The sequence below is a fragment of the Onychomys torridus genome, chromosome 4, assembly GCF_903995425.1.
Source record: "Onychomys torridus chromosome 4, mOncTor1.1, whole genome shotgun sequence".
Lineage (NCBI taxonomy): Eukaryota > Metazoa > Chordata > Mammalia > Rodentia > Cricetidae > Onychomys > Onychomys torridus.
Window position 1 is genome coordinate 27191590 of NC_050446.1, and position 16510 is coordinate 27208099.

A 16510-nucleotide genomic window follows, 5' to 3' on the forward strand; every position below is an offset into this window, starting at 1 on the left:
AGCATGTATTATCTGATTATGCCCAGGAAGTAATTTCAGATGGGGCAGATGGGGTGGACCTTCTGTATGGGAAATTGTTACGGTTTGAGTTGCATCAACATCCTAATCGTTTCCTGAGCTTCAACAGAACGTAGGATTATTCATCTGTGGCACCTTTGGGCTGTCTCAATAATAATTGTGTTGAAATGTTGTAGAACTAATCTATCTCTTCATCAGAATTTGGATCCTTTTCTTCCTCCTAAATGACGTCCTTGACGAGGCTAATGCTTGAGGCAGTGGCTTTGCAGCAGGGTGACTGACACCGTTGTCTCCTGGTCATTGAGCCGCTCTCTCCTTGACTTCTCGAAGCTTCCCTTTGCCATAGAGATGGAGTGGTTCCTTCCAAGGACTTTTGGGGGGATGATTGAGCTGCTTCCATTTTCACTTTGCCCAAGGGCTGGTACAGAGGGGGTTCCCTGCTGATGTCAAGCTCCCCTTCTCTTACCTTAAACACTCCAGCAGTACTCAGGGTTGGAAAGTTCATAGTAATGGATAAGACTAGACTGGAAATAAGGAACAGCGTTGTAATATAAGGGACACATTTGAATGAAATAGAATTTCACTTCTGGAACTAGTGGGTGAAGAAACACTGTATGTGGTGATACATTGTGTACCCTAATAAAACTTACCTGGAACAGAAAATGGTGGCACACACACCTTTAATCCTGTCACTCAGGAGGCAGAGATCCATCTGGATCTCTGTGAGTTCAAGGCCACACTGGAAACAGAGCCAGGCAGTGGTGGCATACACCTTTAATCCCAGCATTTGAGATCTAGACACACACCTTTAATCCCAGGATATGATGGCAGGAAGCAGAAAGGTATATAAGGCGGGAGGACCAGGAACTAGAGGCTTTTAAGCTTTTAGACTTTTAGCAGCAGTTCAGCTGAGATACATTTGGGTGAGGACTCAGAAGCTTTCAGTCTGAGGATTCATGGAAACAGGATCAGCTGAGAAGTTGGTGAGGTGAGGTTAGCTGTGGCTTGTTCTGCTTCTCTGATCTTCCAGATAGGTTTATTAGGGTACACAATGTATCACCACAACTATAGGTAATTTAGGATTCCAGAAAATAAAATGTAACATCAAGCATGTTTCCAGATGAAATAGTTGGTCTGCTTCTTTTATCAGACCCTTAACTGCATAAGAGCAGAGAGTCCATTTGCCATTGGCATCTGCGGTCCAGCATGGGAAGTATACAGTAGGTGATTAATAAGTACATGCTTTGTGAACAAGGATGCAAGTGAGCCTTAAGTTCATGATGCAGGATCCTTGCTGAGCTGTACATTGCTGTCCCTAGAAATTGACCTGGGTTTGGATCTAGTTTGCCTTCTTGTAAGTAGTCAGAAATACGTGGTGGTTTGTTCCTTTTTTCTCCATCCATGTTAACTAATTAGTTCTTTAAGGATAGTGGATTTTTCTGTGGGCCTTTTATCAGCTTTGTTGTTAACTATATGCATTGAACCCAATTATACAGCAGACCTGGATCTGAACATCAGATTAGACATGGAATCTGATAGCTAATAAGATTAAGCACTTTGAACTCAGAACAGCTGCTGTGTGTGTCCCAAGTGCCAGAGAGCCAGTGTTCATTGTGTTCTTGTTGAAGAACCTTGATCAGCCTAAGTTCTGTGATTCTTTCAAGCTCACAGGGGAAGAATATATTTTTTTATGGCCTAGAGAAACAATAACATGTGCTTTGAAGTTGTAGAAAGGCCAGAGTCTACAGGTGCCTAAGGGGCTCCCTGCAAAGTGTCTAGCAAGCCTTCCTTAAGATTCTAGGTTTAATACTGGATTCAGAGAGAAAAATCCATGCTGTCTAAGTCTTATCTGATCAAGCTTGTCTCTTTAGCCTTCTGAGTGCCCAGTGCTTTGCTAGTGCAGAAGTAGACAATTCTGTCTGTGTGTCAGAGAGCAGCAGGTAGTCCAGATACCTGAGAATCAAAATTAAAACATTTTTGTGGATATTTTTTCTTTTAGACTCCAGAATTTTATTCTTTAATTTTTAATTACTCTTCTGTAGTATTTTTCTTGCATTTTTCAAGAAGATATTTGTAACTTTCAGATGTGTGCACTCAAATCACCCCATTATCTTAGAAGTCTGTTTAATGTGTCTTGATTTGTTTGGGTGGTGGTGGTGGTGGTGGTGGTGGTGTGTGTGTGTGTGTGTGTGTGTGTGTGAAGGAAAGAGGGCCCTGAGGGGACACACCAATCAGTGCAGGAAGGCCTGAGGTAGTGTGCCTTGGGCCAGCACCAATAATTCAGCCTATTTGTATGTTGAATGTGAAAGGGGATTGATAACTTGAGAAGAGTAATAATCTTTTTGTTCCTGGTGTGCACTGCTTACAAAGGGAAATGATGCCATCATTTTAATCAAGCCACCTGCCATAGTGACAGCTGGATTTGTCAGAGACTGAATAGTGTACATGTAAAATTCATGTTGTAAGAGTGTGCGAACAAATTACCTACAGAGTCAGAGTAGTTCAGTTAAGGCACACACTTTGGTGCACTTGACATAAAATCAAGAATGAAATCACCTCTGTTGGAGGGCCTGTTCCGTTACCAGTTGGGTAATGGAAGCTCTTGGAGGGAAAGAAAGATACTGTGTGGCGTAAGTTTAATTCGAGGCCAGCTCTTCACTGGTCATCAGGGTTTTAATTCCTTCTCACTCACTAGCCCTTTCTCTCAGAAGCAGGGAGCCCTTTCCAGGCCTGGAGAGTGTTTTGGAGCAGAAGTGTGTTCTGAGGAAAGTGTAGGTATTTATACAGCAACTGAGACTCAAGGCAGATCAGAAGTTGTGATGTTAATTTTGTACCCAAATATATGACTAGGCACTTTCATCAAACACTGATCTAGCTATTGTTCTGAAAGTAGTTTTTAGATGCTTATGGCTATACTCTGAAGCAATCCTAATTAGTCTTATCAATAAAAACCAGGAGTCAGATATCAGGGTAATAAACTGAAAGATCAGAGAAGCAGAGCAGTGGAGCAGCAGCCACTAGAGACTTCTTACCTCTACGATTCCTCAGACCGATTGAAGTGGGGTCGAGATCTTGTCTCCACCCACCTGTCCTCGGTGGTTAACTAGTGGCTGGCTCCACCCTCTGATCTCCAGGCAAGCTGTATTTGTCAGAACACAAACAAAATAACATAGCACAGTACTCAGTTGGCTGAGTCAAGTAGATAATCCTGTGTAATGAGCATGGTCCTCCTCTCGTCATAGAGGCCTTGAAAAGCAAAACCTTGGATTTCCCAGGGAGAACTGAAGACCAGAATACATGTTTGCACCTGCATTTCCAACCAGCTGCTTGGACCTGACTTGAGCTTTGATGGCCCCCACATACATATGAGTCAGTTTCTTTAGGAAACTAAGAGAAGAATAGGTTCTACATCTATTGGGGTCTATATCCTTATCTCTCTCTGTTTCCTTGTTAAACCCTGACAGATGGAAATAGATACCTGGACTAACCTCCTACCCTCCACAAAGGGCACTGCTATCTCCTTCCCTCTTTCCCCTTTCTCTCTCCCCCCTCTCTCCCAACACTTACTGTGTAAAGCATGCATTACAGACTTTTCTATGCATTGAAGGTATGAGGTTGTACAGAGCTCCTTATTCAAATGCCAGCACTCCCTGGGACACCTGGAGAGCAAAAGAAGATGCTGATGCTAGAGGTACCAAGAACCAGCACAGCCAGTGAGCTTGTCCATTAGAACTATTGCCAGGGAGTGTAAGTAGACAAGATCAATGAGGAAACAGGCAAAGATGGGACTTTCCAGAGTGTAGAGTGATTCGGCCACTAACTGTAGGTCTCTGATGTGAGAAGGACTTTTTTCAAGTGCCATACAATGGGGATGCCTTCAGTGTCAGGTGTGAGTACTCAGCCTCAGCTTTTGAAGTAGGCATGCTTACTTCTCTCAAAACCTGAGTGTGTGCCTCTTCATGTGTGAACTGGACACTCGGGACAGAGGGTCTGAGGGGTGCTGGGTAGGTGATGATACTTGAGAGTAGAAAGGTAGTTGTCTTCTTTGTATCCCTCAGGAGACTTTTTCTTTGTCTCTCTGTTCTTTTTTTTTTCCTTTTTCTTTTTTTTATTAAATATATTTATTTATTAATTTTTTTCCATTTTATATACCAACCCCAGTTCCCCCTCCCTCCCACTCTGCCCCCATCTACTCCTCAGAGTGGGTAAGGCCTCCATTGGTAGTCAACAAAGTCTGGCATACCAAGTTGAAGGAGAGCCTAGCCCGTCTCCATTGTATCAAGGCTGAGCAAGGTATCCCACCACAGGGAATGGGTTCCAAAAGGTCAGTTCATGCACCTGGGATAAGCCCTGGTCCTGCTGCCAGGGACCCCACAAACAGATCAAGCCACACAACTGTCACCCACATTCAGCGGGCCTAGTTCAGTCCCATGTAGTTTCCCAAGCTGTCAGTCTAGGGTCAGTGAGTTCCAACTAGCACCAGTCAGCTGTCTCTGTGGGTTTCCCCATCATGATCTTGACCCCCTCTTCTTCTTTTTTTAAATGTTGAATATCATTTATTGAAGGAGGGAGGAGGTCTTAAATACAGGCTTACAGCACAATGGGGGAACCTGGGATGGTAGAAGTTCACTTCTGATTTTTTTTTTAGCTGAGGATTGAACCCCAGGACTTGCACTTGCTAGGCAAGCACTCTACCATTGAGCTAAATCCCCACCCCTGCTCCTGATGTTTTACAATCTTGCATCTAAGCAGTTAATGCCCAATATACTGGAAACACAGACAAGGAGCTTCCCTTAAGCATTCAGGAGGGTGGAATCTCGAAGGGAATTAGCATAGGGAGGATATCAAGGTCAAGGTCAGCAAGCAAGGCAACAGTTACCCAAAATGGGGGCCAAGGCCCTACAGGTCCCCCCCTCCTTTTACTAAAAAATGAGCTTCTGACTTAGATTGCATGGGATGTCAGCAGGTCACCTTACCCATCATGGAGACACCTGTCCAGGCCACACAGGTATTCTGTCTTGGGTTGGTGAGTGCCACTCAGACATTACCTGTCTCTGAATGCTCATTATCATACAGGCTCAATTGTGTGAGAGCTGCAGAGTTAACTGTTGCCAAAGATCTCTAAGTGGCGCTGGGCTTACAATCTGTGTGTTTGACACAGAAAAGACCAACAGAAGTCTTAACCCACCCATAGCTGGTAGGTTAAAGGCAACTGAGCCATTCCCTTCCTTAACGAGCCTTACTGCAAATTGGAGACCTTGTAAGATCCTGAGAGCAAGTGGAACTTGAGTTTGTAAATTTATAGCTTTCAAGGCCAATTGAAATGTATATAACTATTGATTTAAATTTGTCATGCCCAATAGAATGAAAGATTAATTAATTGTGGTACCTACTTTTCCTGCCAGGGTCTCCATTGTGCTAGCTGTAGTAACCAATTATGAAATGGCAATCCCCGAAACAGTAGTAGCAGTGGTCATCACTGTTATACCAGCAACAACGGCAGCAGCGATGTCAAATTCTCTTCTGGAGCATGTGGGTATCCATTGGCATGGACGCAACTCCAGGAACACAAACCGCAAAGGCCCATAATTCTTGATCCCAGCGTTATACCAGCAACAATGGCAGCAGCGATATCAAATTCTCTTCTGGAGTGTGTGGGTATCCATTGGCATGGACACAACTCCAGGAACACAAACCTCTGAGGCCCATTATTCTTGATCCCAGCACAACCCAAGCTGGAAGCTCTGCAAAAGAACAACTAGGAACCATAAAGAAAAAACAGGCAGCTCACAAGGAGCAGAACTAATGGTCTCATAATGAATACATTCAGACTCACAAATTTTAAGGTGTCTTCAAAGGGGGCTAAATGAATTTCAGAAGGCCAAAAAATGTTGCACAGAGCCACCCTCAGGAGACTTTTTAAAGAGAATCTTTCCTAATATAACCATCTCAGTGTTTATATCCAAGTGAGGGTATGCTATGGTCTCTGATCACTGTTGGCTGCACTTGGAGCTGTCTTCCCTGATGCGTTAGCTTTAAGGCCTTTAAAAAAACTTGGCCTCGGTTTGGGGATTTAGATCAGTGGTAGAGCGCTTGCCTAGCAAGTGCAAGGCCCTGGGTTTGATCCTCAGCTTAAAAAACAACAACAACAAAAAAAAAAAAAAAAAAAAAAAAAAAAAAAACCCTTGGCCTCATTTCTCCCTGGAGGGAGAAGAGATCTGATACCCAAGGCAAACCCAGATGACACATTACTGAAGTGGTATTTGAATCTCTGCAGCAAGGCAACACAAGAAAAGCTATAAAACAGACACCATTGGCATCCACACAGTGGGCTTTGTCTTGCCAAGTGGATCTTTTAGTTCAGAAGCAAGATTAAATGGGGATTCTGCCCGCAAGGAGCCATTGGTTAGGATTTTTCTCAGTGTTGGCTGGGGTTCCAGCTGTAAATAGGCAAATGTGTCAGCACACATTAGGGTTAATCACAGGCTCTTGCAGTTTCCATGGTAAATAGCTAGAATACAGCTCTAGAAAGTCACTGGCTTGTTCACCTGTGCCTCAGAGATAGTGTCTCCACCCCCTGTCTGAACTTTGCTGCTCTGGCCATGCTCTTTGCATAACAATAAACTGCCATGTGAGATTATATCACCTTAGTGATGTCTACTCCATCTTAGTTATGTAAACACACTTGGTGATGTTGGCATAATGTTTCCTGATGCATTTCTGAATAAACCCTATTTTTAAGCAATGTATGACTATTGGGCTTCAGACAAAATTATAAAACTGGTCTGAACAGTCTTCCTTGGTTCCTGATGTCTTACTGAGTTCATTTGCTATGAATTAACTGAAATTGTTTTGGAAGATAAGCTAAGCAATAAAGGCACATCCCTGGTTCTTTGCTCGCTTCCCAAGTCATGGGCACTAGGTGTCATGTTGACTTACCATGTTTAAGTCTCCATATAATGCTCTTTAGTGTGATTCTAGGAGCTAAAAAAAGTGGGGGAAAAACACAAAGAAAAAATCCAGGGACCAAAAGCCTTTTGACAGTCTCTAAAGTGAATGAAAATGAGGATATATATGATCACTCCTAGGTATGATTGAGGGGAGGGTTTATTGTAGATATGAGAGAGAATTCAGCCAGAGAAGGTGGGGGAGGGTCGTTGAGAGAGGAAGAGAAGAGAAGAGAGGAGAGAGGAGAGAGAGGAGAGAGGAGAGAGGAGAGGAGAGGAGAGGAGAGGAGAGGAAAGAGAAGAGAAGAGAAGAGAAGAGAAGAGAAGAGAGAAGAGAAGAGAAGAGAGGGCAGGTGGACCAAGAGGAGCTGAGGACCAAGAGAATGTGTGGCCGGAATGGCAGGTGTATACTGGAAAGAAGCTGGGGAAGGGAAGGGAAGCCCTTGAGCTGGAGAAGTTAGGTAGAGGGTGGGGTGGCAGTGCTGGGAGGAGCTACAGGGACTGAATGAACCTTGTCCCCAGTTTCTTTGGGACCTGACATAGAGTATATGGAGGCAAAGCCATTTTTGCCTTGGCCAACTACTGAGCATGGGACTTGCTCTGGAGTCCGGTTGATATACCCACTGACACACCATTGGAGAAAACTGATTTCCCCCTCCAAGCAGGCATCAATGACGAAAAGCTTCTTGGTTAGGAGCGGGACTTTGCGCCTACCTCCCCTTTCCTCTGTGCTGAGACTTCATCCAGATTGAACTCATGTGGGTCTTGTGTGTGCTGTCACAGATTGTGAGTTCATGTGTGCATTGACCCTGATGTATCTAGAAGATTCTGTTGTTTGGATGCTTTGTTGTTTTTGGTTCCTTTTTGGCATTTTTTAAATATATTTTTGGGGTTTATATTGATTTTTTTCTTTTGAAATTATAGTTACATCGTTTTCCCCTTCCCTTTCCTCCTTTCAAACCCTCCAATATACCCTGCTTGATCTCTTTCAAATTCATGTCTTCATTTTCATTGTCATTACATATATTCATATGTATATATGTGTATTTCTAAATATAACCTACTCAAAATCTGTGTAACGTTCCTCATATGTGTGTTTTCAGGGCTGGCCATTTGGTATTGGGTAAACAATTAGTGTGCTCTTCTTGGAGAAGGTTGTGTCTCTCCCTCTCAGGATCCCTCAGTTGCCTGTAGTTCTTTGTGTAGAGTTGAGGCCTCCTGGCCTTGAGAGGCAAAGAGCATGAGTTGAGTGGATAGGAAGGTGTGAGGAGGATCTAAGGAGCTGGGAAGAGAGGAAAATGATAAAAAAAATTCTAAAGCCGATAAATAAATAATAATAATAAAAAAAAGAAGAAGGAAAAACCCAAGTTAGAGCCCAGGCCTGGCTGGAGATATGTCTCAGGTTAAAACACTGTTTACTCTTGCAGAGAACCCAGGTTTGGTTCCCAGCGCCGCCTGTGTGGTGACTCACAGTCTTCTGTCACTCAAGTTCCAGGGGATCCAATGCCCTTCTCTTCTCCTTGGGCACCAGGTCTGCATGTTGTACACACACAGACACACACACACAGACACACACAGACACACACACACACATCCAGGCAAACGTTCATATCCATAAAAAATAAATTTTTCATTTGTTTGTTTGAGATAGACTATCTCTGTGTAGTACCAGTTGTCCTGGAACTCACTAAGTAGACTAGACTGGCCTCAAACTCACAGAGATTTCCCTAGCTCTGCCTCTGTGTGCTGGGATTAAAGATGTATGTTATCACACTTGACTGAAAATAAATCTTTCTTTCTTTCTTTTTCTTTTTTTCTTCCAAGACAGGGTTTCTCTGTGTAGCTTTGCGCCTTCCCTAGATCTTGCTTGGTAGACCAGGCTGGCCTTGAACTCACAAAGATCCACCTGGCTCTGCCTCCCGAGTGCTGGGATTAAAGGCGTGCACCACCACTGCCCGGCTCTTTTTTTTTCAAGATACGGTGTTTTGGTTTTTTTTAAACATTTTATTGATTCTTTGTGAATTTCACATCAGGCATTCCAATTTCACTTATCTCCCTGTCCCATCACACCTGCTCTCTGCCCTTTCAACCTCCCCCTGCAAATAAATAAATAAATAAATAAATAAATAAATAACCAAAAAACCCCCAAAATTTAAAAGAAAAACTAAAAACCAAACATAAACAAAACAAAACAAAGCAGAAAAAGGAAGAGAGAGAGAGAAAGAGAGAGAGAGAGAGAGAGAGAGAGAGAGAGAGAATTGTTGTAGAAGCTGTAGTATGGCCCATTGAGTCACAGTTTACCTTTTAGTCTGCTCACCTTTACATACAAGTATTCACTGCCATGAGTCATTGGTCTGGTTTGAGACCTTTGGCTTCTGCTACACCATTGATAATGGGCTCTAACTAGGGCTCCTCTAGGATATCCTGTTGTTGTCCTGTGTCATGGAGATCCTGCTGTTTTGGATCTGTAGGTTCGTCCCCTTCACCTGATCCAACAGTTCATAGATTCGGTGTTGGGATGGACCAACTCATAGCCCTGGTTCTTAGCCAGAGTGGTAGCTGGGTTGGTCAGCCCACCAATTTTCCCTCATCATCACTACCCAGGTGAGCTCTCTAGCAATCTCTGGGCTGGCTAACTCACCCAATGCAGCCTGCAGCAAGGAGCGGGTCCAGTTCTCCTGCTTTCAGATCTTCAGATCTGGGTCACCCACACTTATACCACCAAGGCCAGCTCTACTGTTTTGTGCCGGCAAGGTACATGGCTCTCTCTCATAACTGCTGTATGGGACATGGGGGGGGGGCTGCAGGGGGTGGCCAGCTCTCCTGTTCTTATACCCTTCACCTGATAGCCCACTTAGTTGTGTAAACACTCTCTGTGATCCCACTATATGGTCTACAGCGATGGTGCATAGCTGGGCATCTATAGGAGGAAAGGCAGTCAGCATAGCGAAAAGTAGGGACTGATGGTCATTCTGGCTTTCTCTTCTTGTTTGCTAGAGTTCGGGGTACAAGGACAATGAGATTACTGCCTCACATGCTTTACTGCAGGTCTCTGAGGAGAATGAGCACTGAGAACCTTTTATTTCACCCTTCAGGACTGTTTCCAGCAGTTCTAGACAGGAGAATATTTGTTCTATTAAGAAGAACCCTGTGGGCACAGAAATTCAGTTTCTCTTCTAGTAGCTCTGGTTTGTTTTGCAGTCTGGAAATGCTTGTATCTGATGTGTTTCCTTTCCTTTAAAAATATATTTGGATTGATTCTTTGAGAAGTTCATGCAATGTATTTGATCATATTCACACTCCCCTCTTCCTTCCCCCTAATTCACCTCAGATCCACCCCTCACCCCCACTCCTCCCAACTTCATTCCTCTTTTTTTTTTTAATATTCATAGGGTTCAATTTGTGCTGCGTACACACATATACACACATATACATGTACATGTGTCTATGCACCCATATGGATTCATGGGTGGAGTATAGTAGACCTACCAGAAACTGACTCTGCACTCTCCAGGAGCCACCAGTTGTCAGAAGCTCCTCAGTTGATGGTGGGGCCTGACTCTCAAGGGCCTCTTCTTCCATGATAGAATGTTCATCTTGTGCAGGTCTTGTGCAGGCAACCATAGGTGCCGTGAGCTCATGGGTTCAGCAATCTTGTCATGTCTGGAAGACAGTTCCCCACACGCCCTCCCCAGCCTCTTGCTCTTAGAATATTTCTGTCACTTCTTCTATAAAGATCCTTGAACCTTGAGCGTGAGGGTGACACATGCGTCCCATTACTGGTTGAGCATTTCATAGACACGTTTTGCACTTTGACCAGTTAGGAGTATCTGGGTTGACCACTGTCCACTGAACCTTTGTGTTTCTTTAAATGTCTCTAACAATGACAGAGAGCTGCACTACTTAATGTAGAGGCACAGAGATGTAAGTTCAGAGATCAGTTTGATACTATGTCTATTTAGCAAAATAATAATAGTAGTTCACCCCTGGTACCTGTGTGTTCCCCAACCATGGGTTCTTGGCCAGATTCATAGTGCCAGGTATGTGTTTTTTCCTGTGGAGCAGACTTTAAATCCAATCAGAAATCAATTGGTTACCCCATAACATTCTTGCCACCTTTGCCCCAGTTGGATTTTACGGCACTGGTCATTATTGTAGTTTTCAAAGCTGGGAAGGCTGTTGATGATTTTTCCCCCAGCAGCCTACATAGCACATTCCTTTCCTGCAAAATGTAGCCAGCAGGGAGGAAGCTTCTTGGTCCTGCTTGACCAAAGTGTGTGGTGTCTTCAGCAATAGGGTCTTATCACCAAGTTCTGGTGGGCAACCAATATCAGTGGTCGTAGCCCATATTGTTTTTGGAGGTCTCTGGGCTACCCCTGACCTACATAACTCAAGGGGAGGCAGCCCATATCTAACACTACTAGGCTTTGTATTTGGCATTCTATGGCCTCTGAGAAGAGCATTATCCCTTGTGTAGGGCAACTCTACTTAAACTCTTTTATATGAATATATGTATATACTTAGGAAGCTTATAAAATAGGTTTCCATATAGCTTTAAACACCTAGAAACAGAACGGATAGTGCAAACACTATGCATCCCTGCCGTCCTTCGAGTTAGTTATCCTTCCTCCCAACCCCCTCCTCTACCTTCCACTCTCGTTCAAACACAGGTGATATGAAAGGAGAGGGAGGGATCATGGGGAGGGAGGTTTAGGTGGGGAGATGTTGCCTTTCTATATGTTTATTTTTGTAACTCATTTTTATTGAATATAGCATGCATATAGTAAAAAGCGTAAACTTAATGTGTACAATTTATAAACATTTACAAATGCACAAAAGCTCGTAACCGCCTCCCAGTGCCTTAGAAGCCTTCCTCTTGCACCGGCTTAGCCAGCACTGTGCTCGAAAGAGTAAGCACCATCCCGACTCAGTCAGCATGGATTGGAGTTACAGGCCTTCGAACCTCACATGCATAAGACCACACAGTACTATTTTCATCCAGCTGCTTTTACATATCATTGTATTCATAGTATTCAATTGAGTGTATTCATTGTACTGTTGATGGGTATTTGGACTGCTTTCAGCTAGGGGCTGTTATCAAGAACATTACAGGTATCTATTTCCTATGATCACACCTGTTAGGTAAGAATAGATATGGGTCATAGGGTGTGGCATAAAGTTTTAGCAGACGTTACAATCCACTTTTCTAAAATTATAGTAACAATTCATGCTCATGGTAGATCATCAGAGGTAAAGTCACTGCCCTTTCTCATCATGTAGCTCTTCTGTTGGGTGTGGAAAGGCATCTTGTTGCCACTTTAATTGCATTTCCCCCTTAGCTGATGATGCCAGTGTCTCTTTGCAGTGTTGATTGGCGCTCCTTTCAGGAATGCCCATCCACGTCTTTGCCTGTTTCTTTTTTCCTTCTTGATTTATAGGAGTTACTCCAGATAACTCTGTTGTCTGCATGCATTTCAGAATCTTCTCTTATTTTATGACTTGCCTTCTAACTCTCTTAATGGTTTTTAATGAGGGAAGTTTTTAATTTGATAGTCATTTTTTTCTTTTATGTTGTAGTCAAGAAATCTTTTATCTAACACAAGGTCTTGAGGACGTTCTCCACATTTCCTTTTAGACATTTTACTGTTTCACCCTGTGATCCATGGAAGAGAATTCTTATGTGGAACTGGAGTTTTATTGCCACATATCAAAAGGCCCACGTTCCTGCTCCGTGGTATGAGCACTTCCCATAGATCAGATGGCAGGGATGCAGAGTGTTTGGTTCAGTTTCTAGCCAAAGTTGCTGACTATGTAATTATTTTAAGGACTGTGACTTTCTAAGTACTGTTATTTATTCCTTGAATTTAGTTCCCCCCACCTCTCTCTTCCCCCACCCCTCCCTCTCCCTCTCTCTCTCTAGGATATGGGAAATATTTTAAATCTATGTCAACTCTCTTTCTGTTAGCTCATTCTTCCATATCTTGGCCTCAGGGGATGCAAAGGTTTGCTGAATCCTGTTTGAAGCCAAGAGACTTCTAGGGATCCAACGTGAGCTGTGGTTTCCACTGTTGCTTGAGCTCTAGGTCAGAGTTGGGTTGCATTATTTTCTATCTCTCCTCTGACTCTGCTCTGCCTCCATCCTTCCCAGCTCTATGCTATCTCCAGTCATGGCAGTGGCCCCCTTACCTCTGCCCTTCAGTCAGGTCAGGCCAGGAAAACCATGGTAGGTGATCAAAACTGACAGAGGGAATGTGTGCCAGGCATTTATTTCCCTGCAGACGCATTTTGGGCTGGATTGCCCCAGACCACCAGCTGTTATGGGTCCCACAAGCAAGCTATCTCTTCCAGCTCTGTTTTTGAGGCTTCTCCCATGTGTACTAATACAGGCGTTACACTGTCCCCTGTTTCACCTTTCTTATACCGTTGTTGAACTCTGCAAAATGTGCAAGTTGAGTGTGTCGTTTCCTCACTGCCAGGACTCTGCTTAACACAGAAATAGAAGAAAAAGAATGTTCTAGGCAGCTCAGAAACCAGAATCAGGTGTCCTGTTAGGTCTCCAATAGGTCTGCTTGAAGAATGTGGAGATAGCACAGGGGCGCCATCTTTTTCTCTCTGGTCCCGTTTGGAGCCATTAGGGGGCTCTCTATGACTTAAGTAGAACTGGTAGTCTTAAGGTATGTCCTCCAGTGACAGCAAGCATTTTAGCTGTGAGTTGTTTTTCTCCACTCTCTGACTGAAGTTGATAACGGAATGGGCGGTGCTGTGCCGGTGTTTGTATCCCAGACACAGCACCACAGCACCGCCCAAGGACGGCAGAGGGCGGGATGAGAATTCCAGACTGCAGCGAGCTCTAAAGTAGTAATGAAATTACTGCTGTTGAAGATTTAGAGTTGAGACAGTTCCGGAGAGAGCAGCCTCAAGCTACAGCCAATGAGAATGATCCTAATTCTTTAGTGAGTCCCACACTGAAGCAGTTTAACTCCCCTTTCGACACTTGGCTTATTTAGTTGTCTGCTTTAGGAATTAATTTTGGAACGGCATCTGCAGCACAGGGAGACTGTTGAATGTATTGCACCAAAATAGAAACCATGTCCCCAGTGTCATTTGATGTCAGCAGTAATTAACCTGGATCACCCATCAGCTGGGCCAGCAAACATGATAGTCCTAGAGGTGTTTGGAGATTAAAATCAGAATGTCAATAGCAAGCAAGACAGGACATCATATATTTTCACACGAGCTTTACCTGCCTAACAAGTAAATGGCAAATGGACTCCTACAAGAGGAACCCACTCTTTCTGGGACGTGGCTAAACCTGTCCGCTTCTGTGCAGACCTGGGTGAGCCAAACCTTTTGTCTAATCTCACCTATTAATTAATTACCTATTACAGATGCTGGTTTTTTTCTTTTCTTCCCAGCTTCTCCTTTCACTAGCTGTCCAGCTGTTGGGCACGTGGCCTGACACCCATAGGCCACATGTCCTAGGAGATCATGAAACATAGTGCCCATGAGACATGCTTGTCATGCAGTTTTTTGTTTTTTTTTTAAACATTCTGAATTTGGAAAATGCAAATATTAAACACCTCAACTTCTGGCTATTTTAAACAATGAGATGATTTGAGAACAATCAGCTCTTTACTTTAACGTGGTGATCCTTGCCTTTGATAAAGGGATCAGTTGGAAGCCTCCCTCAATTATGTGGCCTACCTACCCCATAGCCCATGTGTTAGCATGGGCCCAACACTTTGGTTCTAGGCACCAAAGACAAATAAGAGAATTAACTAATCATTCATTTTTGTCACTGACATAAGAAACCCCAAGCTCTAAGAGGCTGGGGACCTTGTCTATCTGTCTTGGTATGTCCCTAGTGCCCTATAAATGTTTATTGAATTAATTGAGAATTCTGTTTAGATGATGAATCTGGCAATGGTCTGTGGGATGCTTAAAGGAACATGCTGAACCTGGGGTTAAGTCTGTAACCCTAGGGACTAAAAACAGACTGAGAGGGGCAGAGGAAGTTAGACAAGGTGGGGCCCTGAGACACAATCTGAATAAAAGTCCATTGGATTGAAAGGCTGATGGAATGAGAAGTAGAACAGGGCAGGGTGGTTCTGGCGTTCCAAGGAATGACAATGTGAGGCTGGGGAGATGGCTCAGCAGTTAAGAGTGTTTTTTGTCCTCATGAGGACCAGAGTTCAGACCTCAGTACCCATGTCACAAACACCCCTAACTCCAGCTCCCAGAGATCCAGTGTCTTCTTCTGACCCCTAAGGACACACACACACACACACACACACACACACACACACACACACACACACACCTGTACATACACTTACACAGACATGCATACACAGAGAGACACACATATGCTAAAAATAAATCTTAAGTAGCAATGCTAACTCAGCTTTGAGGGCTGTAGGTAGATGCCACAGGAAGGCTCTGCTATCCCAGTCCATTTTGGGATGTGAAGGGAATCTGAGACTTGATTCCATAAAATCAGTAAGTGTTAATGGCTGTTCTCAGAATTGATTCCTTGTGTTTTAATCCCAGAGCGAAGACCATCAAGAATACAGTCTCTGTGAACTTGGAACTAACAGCAGAGGAATGGAAGAAGAAATATGAAAAGGAGAAAGAGAAGAACAAGGCCTTGAAGAGTGTCATCCAGCATCTGGAGATGGAGCTGAACAGATGGCGGAACGGTGAGAGGAATGGAGTGGGGTGGAGGCAGGGGCCCGTGGGGTGGAGGCAGGGGCCCGTGGGGTGGAGGCAGGGGCCCGTGGGGTGGAGGCAGGGGCACACGCTCTCTCCGTCCTGTGACTATTGCCATCCTGGGAGCCTCTTGGGAAAGGGGATGGTTGTGGAATTCAAGCATTTCCGATTCCTGTGATGATGAGTGTTTTATTATTTTGTTTTGCTGATATGTTTTATTATTCCTTGGCACCATGCCATGCCTCATTTCATCCTGTGGTCATTACACAACGGTATGAGCAAGGTGGCCTGAATCAATCAAACTTGTGTGTGTGTGTGTGTGTGTGTGTGTGTGTGTGTGTGTGTGTGTGTGTATGTCTGTGCACAACGTGTGTACATGGAGGGGTGTACATGTGTATGGAGGGGTTCGTGTATGTGTGTGTGTGTGTGTGTAGAAGCATGTATGTGAGGGTTCATGTGTATACACATATATATGGAGACTAGAGAACAGCCATGGGTGTTCTACCCAGGAAGACTTTGAGACAGGGTCTGGACTAGCTAACAAGCACCCATGGGCCAGTCTGTCCCCACCTCCCCAGCTCTGGGATTACGAGTGCATGCAACCATACTTCACATTTTTATGTGTATTACTGAGATGGAACTCAGGTCCTTGTGTTGAGCATCAGGCACTTGCTTGAGAGAATAATTCCCTAGCCTGACCAGAATTTGTTTCCAGAGCTCTGCTTTCTGTAGGTTACTGTCCTTCATTCTCAGGGGGTCCTGGCTTGATGTTTACCGAGCAGCATCTGAGAGTTTGTTTTGACTAATACAGATTGCTTTGACTAAATGGAAAAATA

At 44.0% G+C, this 16510-nt stretch overlaps 1 protein-coding gene across 1 annotated transcript in view; it reads left to right on the plus strand.

The window, feature by feature from the left end:
- Positions 1 to 16510, plus strand: part of Kif5c (kinesin family member 5C) — a 157774-nt gene that overhangs the window by 75132 nt on the left and 66132 nt on the right. Inside the window, exon 11 of the mRNA XM_036183832.1 lies at positions 15516 to 15664. Within this exon, the coding sequence (XP_036039725.1) occupies positions 15516 to 15664 (149 nt within the window). The remainder of the gene's footprint in view (positions 1 to 15515; positions 15665 to 16510) is intronic.